General features: G+C 37.3%; 1 protein-coding gene and 1 long non-coding RNA gene across 2 annotated transcripts in view; both read left to right on the top strand.

Moving 5' to 3' along the window:
* LOC135462702 (uncharacterized) overlaps nt 1-644 on the top strand; it is a 13,448-nt gene extending 12,804 nt beyond the window's left edge. Inside the window, exon 3 of the long non-coding RNA XR_010443477.1 lies at nt 452-644. This is a non-coding gene — a long non-coding RNA (uncharacterized LOC135462702). The remainder of the gene's footprint in view (nt 1-451) is intronic.
* A 641-nt stretch (nt 645-1,285) lies between these two features.
* LOC135462655 (uncharacterized) lies at nt 1,286-6,032 on the top strand. The gene is made up of 6 exons (XM_064739880.1): nt 1,286-1,540; nt 2,363-2,425; nt 3,023-3,103; nt 3,388-3,528; nt 4,622-4,714; nt 5,924-6,032. Exons 1-5 carry the CDS (start codon nt 1,323-1,325, stop codon nt 4,671-4,673), a joined length of 555 nt encoding a protein of 184 aa, XP_064595950.1. The 5' UTR covers nt 1,286-1,322; the 3' UTR covers nt 4,674-4,714; nt 5,924-6,032.
* The last annotated feature ends 1,777 nt before the right edge of the window (nt 6,033-7,809 follow it).

Here is a 7,809-nt window from a genome sequence, read left to right on the forward strand (position 1 = left end):
GAGGTGTACCCTTAGTCTTATCAGTCTTGAGCGGGCAGACAACTCACTGACTCATTGAATGAGAGCATTAATCTCACCACGTCCGATCGGTCCCTGTTCGGGTCTCATATATTTGGCGACTTGAAGTTTTGTCTTGTACCTTGCTTAAGTAGGTCGTCTACTCCGAGGTTTCCTGCACCCATAAACTGACTGCCGTCCTATAAATGAAAATAAATCTGAATTCAAATTAAACAACAATCAAACTTACAAACAAAGCAACAAACCAAAATTGAAATCGTAATTAATTTCATTTGATATTATTTTGTTTTCGCGAAAGGCCACGAAGCATTACAACTTCTTTTTCTGCTAATATCAGATTTGTTTCTCCATATAAGATTTGCGTCTTCAGTTTAACTTCACCATGTTAAATCCTGTTCTTCAGTTTCTGTTGATCCTCTTTTTTCTATTTCAGAGAACATAAGTTTTATTACTCTGGTCCTGTAATACCACCACGTGAAGCCAAGTCAGACAGTGGTGGGCCTGAAGAGTTACTCCCGGACCCTCACGTGACTACAACGAAGCATTCATATGTGAACACGGTATCCGAAGATTTTCATGGGAACAGCGCGTGGGTTTCGGGATTTGATTTGTCTGAAGATAGCACGCGAGTGAACGAGCCGGTGGAAAAAGATAATTCACCGGAAGTTGCGCCATCTAGTGACGAAGAAGACGTTGTACGCAAAATGACGGGAGAGTACTCTAGACAAGATTATTCTGTCCTTCATAGGTACCCGAGGCAGGACAACCATGTAGCCTCGAGGTTGACAAGGTACGAGACCAGACAGGAAAGCCCACGAGTTCGGCGCACAGAACGAAATGGACCGGTACGGGGTAATCAGACAGTTTATAGCATCTCAGAGGAATCGGAGCAAATTAATAATCTGTACGATTCACCATCTCGGATTCCGCGCGAAGTAGAACCTGATAGGTCAAAACTGAAGATGCGTAAGCCAGCAATGAGGTCACCAGCACAATCGAACCGCCCCATGGGATACATACGCTCGATGAACTCAGAGAGCGGCAACAATCCACGTGCGCCGGAAATGGCAGGGGAACCATCTTGGGTTGGCCACGCCCTAATGATGGAAAGTAACCCCAAACTACTTTCAGCGGCGAATATGCTGCGAAGTCGTCAGTACATCGACGGTGCGCCCTTCAAGGCTCCAGACAGTGAATACCTTGAGTGGAAAGAGATGAAAAAATACGGACACTTCGTTGAAAGAGGAGGCCCAGGAACCAGGACAATTTACAGCCTGGGAAAGGACGCTGTACGAACGCCTGCGATGCAAGAATACGTGAGAAGTGGAAACATGCGTCATGACACCGCAATGCAGGCTGGATATGGACACGTGCCTATGGTGCCACCTGGTGGTTACGGTGGGGACAACTCTAGCTACTACGGAAACCGGAATGGAATGCCTGGCCAGTCTGGAGGATTTGTGCCTATCGACAGCAATACAATACCGACTTATCTCCCTTCAGAAAATGAACGACAAAGAAGGTAAATCTTAAGCCCTATGCATTCCCCTATAGGTACGTCATAAATTATACGTTGTCGGTCAAAAAGTTAGACTTATAGCTTTAATACTCAATCAAAGCAAATTGGTATACAAACTACACAATATGTGTACCACAGGTACACGGTAAATGTTACAAATTGACATAGGCATCATTAATGTGTACCTTTGCATATATGATCATTATGTACTTACACTCTAAATTTGTACCAAATTGTGTACCTGTGAGGTATATTTAGCTTACATCGCGAGCTATACACAAACACATGTTCCACATTTGCGGGTAAGATCCTTACCGATTACTGCTATATGCTTATATGTAAAAAAAAACGTATAAAAAACAACAATCCGTGAACATGTATATTGGGAAACACGAGAATGCTTATTGAAAACATAACAAATATGTACCTTTATTTACCCCTAAACTATATGGGCCCTACCGGCCAAATACGAAAATATTTCAAGTAGGCCTAAATCATGTGCAGGGAAAACTGTGGAAGCGCATGATTTTTTTTCTATAGATTTAACACCGTTATCATACATGTAGTTCATAAATTACTTCTGAGAAATAAAAAGGGACGCAACATTGCTTAAATTTTGGAATTTCAATTCTTGCAAAAGAGACCAAAGGTCAAATTATGTTTAATGCAATGAAAGTAAATCAGTACCATTTTGTTATTGGTGACTTTTACATGGGGAGTTTTGATTTAATCGTATAATTTAAATAATCTTGAGTACGGCCTTAAGTGCCAGTTACGAAAAATAATAATAATAATAAATTATTTAAAAATACTTGTTATTTTCAGGGAGGCGTATGAGACAAGTAATAGCTTAAATCGAGAGCTTTCATCTTACCTGTCTGGTGGATCGTAAGTGTTGCTTTCGTGTTTGTTTTTTAATAAACATTATATTTGTCATTTGTGATATAATTTGTTGCACATTAAAATATTCTTGACAATGGCCTAAAACTCCAGTCAAAATAAATAAGCAAGGTGGCACTGTGATATACTTGCAAATCCCATTTATAGTTACAGGCCATGCCACACCCTTTTACCACTACTGGCGAAATCTCGTGGCTTTCCCGAGAATTGCTCGGAAATCAAATACCGCATATTGGATCGGAAGTACTTCATACGCATAGTCTGAAAAAAATGCTTTTAATATCACCGGACATTTTTCTGCCATTGTCTATAAAACCTACAGTGACAAATAACTGATTGTACATAATTCCCTTGAAGGCAAAATCCAAGAACGAAAAATTATTAAACTTGTTTTTTGTCATAAGTGATGTTTACAATTTAATCAAGAAATATGGGATATGACATTGCATATTACGTACAACACTATACTAATTGATTTGGGATATCCACGGTCGAATGGTTAGCGAAATAAATAAATAATATAATGATAAATAAATATACAATATAAAATTTAAAAAAAAATTGTTTTAATGATCCTGTTTTCAGATTAAAACCCTTGGATATGAGCAGTCAGTATCGTGAAAACTGGGATAATCAATTTGATCCGTATGGAACACAGGAAAGGTCGTAAGTATCGGTTATTGGAAGAAGTGGAACAATTAGTTTGACCTCTAGCAATTAGTTTCACCTCTAACAATTAATTTGACCTCTAAAATTAGTTTGACCTTCTGCATATTCGCTGTAAAACGTTGTATCGGTCAGATCAAGAGTTAAATGGTCTTACCATTTAAAGCGTACATAAAGCAAGAAAGATACTTCATGCCTGAAATGATTGGTTTAAACGATCTAAAATTTGTTTTATACGTTGAGAGCATTCATGTGTTAAAAGGTTTCTTTTTTTCCATTTATAGGCTGAACCATCATAGCCATCCCTCCGAGAACCGGTTATTGCCCGGAGAGGAAATTCCGTCGTGGTACACGGCTCGACAGATTCATCAGCATGAGGAGATGCTACGGTTACAACAACAACAGCAACATCTCAACCAAAACTTGTAAGCACCAAGGACAGGTTGTTCAAAAGTGTATCAAAATTTAATCCAGACTCAGGTCTTAATCTTAGTCTTGTTCTTATACAAATATAAAGTCGTTCAAGTCCAGACTAAAGTTGACACCGGGATTTAGAGCTAATGTTAAGCCTAAAGTAACACCGGACTTTACAGCTGATATTAAGACTAAAGTTGACACCAGGCTTTACAGCTAATGTTAAGACTAAAGTTAACACCGGACTTTACAGCTAATGTTAAGACTAAAGTTAAAATCGGACTTTACAGTTAATGTTAACACTAAAGTTAACACCGGACTTTACAGTTAATGTTAACACTAAAGTTGACACCGGACTTTACAGATAATGTAAAAACTAAAGTTAAAAACGGACTTTACAGCTAATGTTAAGACTAAAGTTAACACCGGACTTTACAGTTAATGTTAACACTAAAGTTAACACCGGACTTCACAGTTAATGTTAACACTAAAGTTAACACCGGACTTTACAGATAATGCACTTTTGAACAACAGAACAAAGTATACACTATAGGCCTACATATAAAAGGAGAGGTTAATAGGAACGTCAGAAAATAACAGATGGTGATATGTTTGTATTGGGACAAATTATATTATATGTTGTATATCACAGGTGCCTTAAGTCAACTATTTTTGCAAATTCTTCAGTAAAAGACGGATGCAATATCGTTCCCTTATCCTTGCGACGAATTCTCAGACTGGCCAATTAGACATTTTTTTTCATGTTGGAGTGCCATACCTTGCTTTTAAATTTTATTTCTATAACTGAAATCGACAACCCTCAGTGGCCTAGGGGAAACAGTGGCCTCTGATGCCAGTTTCCTGACCTTCGGCCAGTGAGGTCGAATGCAGGCTCTATTCGAATTTACGCCGGTTAAACCTCGAATGAAAATATGGGCTACTTGGTTGTCAAGTATCTGGCGAAGGGAATGTATATAACCATTAAACCTATTCGACGTCGTATGAGTGGAAAATTCTTGATTGCATGCTTAAAAACAAATTGTGATGATTTCCTTTGTCACGTGTCATCCAGTTTATGTCATCATTCATACCTTACGTCATCAGGCTCAAGCCAGTCAAAGGAGGCAAAGGTAAGAAGGGCAAAGGAAAGAAATAACGACCCTTCTGATTGGATGATTCATCGACGGAACCAAAGTGGTACACTTCTTTATTCCGAGACATTCTTTCGTAGTTATTGTTAATAACAATTATAATTAAAATTTGCACTAATTGCCGACTGAAATGCTTCGGAAAATCTGCTCTGTAAACACCTATGTTTGCACTTTTAGGCATTTTAACTCGGATAAAATACAAGCATTCTGCTGACGAAATTCTCCTTCCACTATCTTTGCTTTTAAGGATTAGAGTTTTTTATACTTAACCTGTAAACTGTAAGAACTCACTGGCTAACATCACCAGCAAGTCCAAACAGGTCCAGCATGACGAACTGGATTGTTAAGTCAATCAGAGATCCGCTTCTTTCTGGAAGGCAGAGATTGGATTAACTACATGCATGTATAGGCGAATTGACCAACATTCAACGTTATAAGTGATTTGTGGGTGATGACGTCATCTGTCTCTTTGTGAGTTGCGTCATAGTGGGTCACCAGAGGTCACTGAAGCGACAAGATCATTATTGAGCCTAGATTCCTACTAATTTCATTAATCCTCTTATTTCCCTCTTTATAGAATTTCTTTTATAGCTCACTTCTTTCTAGCGCTTTATTGTACTTTTTCTTAATTTCAGCGACACAGCGATAGCGCTGTTGTGTGTAAATATGGCCGTTTAGAATTGCTTGTAGATTTGTGCTAATCCTAATCTTTTAAGCTCACTGATATTCATTTCATCATTTTATAAAACCCATCGTGCAGTAAAGATATTTTTTTTTCGTTCAGTCTTCCTTATGCATTTATGTTACTGCAGTAACGCCGTACGGGGTAAAGAATGAAGAAGTAAATAACGAAAGCGCAACTAAACAATTTTATACCGTTTAGTAAAAGATAATGAAAAGAATTAGACAAAAGTACGATTCCTCTACATCATTACAATTAGTTTTTTTTTAATCGGAAGGTCGACAAATGTTATATGGATAAGCATTCTTAGAGTGAAAGTCAGTTTCATGGTGCTAAACGATCCAGAGGTAAAATGTCCGTTGATTCAATCCAATTTGTGCTCATTCCATGTTTTTAAAGATATAACGGATGAAACGAGGAGTGAAATTCTGGGCAATAAAGACAAAAACGCCACATGGCTTAAACATTTTAACGGGAAAATGATTAGAGTTAAGGAAAATGTGACAAATTAACTTAAGTTCCTTCTTATTTTAAGTGTATAATTCTAATAATTACGTATGGATTTCCTTTCAGTATTCTCAGATTATCAAATTTCGACTGGACTTACGGAGCGTCGAGAGTGTGAGAGAGGTCTGGGGAAACGAGACCACTTTGTGTCAAGATCCAAAACATTTTTGGCAACATCTAGAACATTTTGTGTTAACATGAAACATTTTGTGTTAACATGAAACTTTTTGTGTTAATATAAAACATCTTGTGTGAACATGAAACATTGAACATTTTGTGTTGACACGAAACATATTGTGTTAACATGAAGCATTTTGTGTTAACATAAAACATCTTGTGTTAACATGAAACATTTTGTGATAACATGAAGCATTTTGTGTTAACATAAAACATCTTGTGTTAACATGAACATTTTGGGTTAACATGAAACATCTTGTGTTAACATGAAACATTTTATGTTAACATAGAATACTTAGAAATGCTTAACCTATAAGATTTTGTGTTAGCATAGGACATTTTGTATTGAAACAGAACACTTAATTGTGTTAATATTGAAAACTTTGCGCTAAAATTTAGAACATTTTTTTGTTAACACCTTGAACATTTTGTGTTAGGATATAAGACTTTGAGTTAACGCTCAACACTTTATGTTAACACGGTTTTCTAGATGGTGCATATAAAGCCGGCGCGCAGGAGTTATGTGCTTAGAAAAAATGCGTCCGTGGCACTTGCCTGAAGCGCGTAACTCTCGTCTGCGGTGAACTTTTCGGTTCGTGTGACCAGGAAACGCATGCGCATTGGCAACTACTTGAAAAGGAGATAGCTTTCGTTCGCCGCACACGACAAGATATTGTGCATGAATGAAAGAAATTATCAAACACGTTAGATATTTGGCGCAGCTCCACAAAAGTCGAAAGCTTAGAGAAAAGTTCACCGCAGACGAGAGTTACATGTTTAAGGCAAGTGCCACGAATGAATTTTTGCTAAGCACTTAGCTCTCGTGTGCGCCGGGCTTTAAAAAACCGTTTCCGACAAGTGTAAAAACACATTTTGTAAACTTCTGTCGGCCTGCTTCGAAAATGAAATTATCTCCTCTTTTTCGTTATTGTTTCGATCTGCTTTTTCGATCACCAATGGTGATTGCGAGAGTACATTTATATGTATTTATAAATTTCCGTAAATCACGAAAGCAGTTTAGCACGTGATTATCGAATCAAAAGAGGAGAAGAAAATTTTGTTCGATCAGGCGGATAGGCTTTATGATACACAAAATACAAACTAGAAAAACATCCTTGAGTATAGTGTATATCTATGTGAAAGCGGCGTGTTCGTCTATATATACGTAACTCTACGAGCTCCTGGCTTTTGGAATATGTTAATTAGCATGTCGAATACTAAACGAAGAATTTTTTTGTCCCTTTGAGCCATACATTTCCGCTGTTAAGCAAATGTATATCAAACTCGTTTGGCCAATGCCATATTGCCTAACATACGTATCTTTTCATTACAAACCATCAACATCGTCAATGCTAAAAACAATACTTGTTACGTACAATCAGTATCAGCAAGTTACAAATGATATCAACAAAGGGAAATGATACTTGTTCGACGCCATTAATATCAACATTAATATCATTAGTATCAAAATGATACTCGTTAGGTGCTAATAATATCAACAATGTGAAGTGATACTTGTTGGGTGCCATCATTATCGAAAATGGTAAATTATACTTGTTAGGTGCCATTAATATCAATAATGTGAAATGATACTCATTAGGTGCCATTGTCATCAATATTGCGAAGTGACACTAGTTGGGTGCCATCAATATCAACAATGGTAAATTATACTGGCCAGGTACCATTTATATCAACAATGCGAAATGGTACTGGTTAGATGCCAGTAATATCAACAATGCGAAATGATATGCATTTACAGTATATTTTCATTTATG

This window comes from Liolophura sinensis, chromosome 2 (assembly GCF_032854445.1).
Source record: "Liolophura sinensis isolate JHLJ2023 chromosome 2, CUHK_Ljap_v2, whole genome shotgun sequence".
NCBI lineage: Eukaryota > Metazoa > Mollusca > Polyplacophora > Chitonida > Chitonidae > Liolophura > Liolophura sinensis.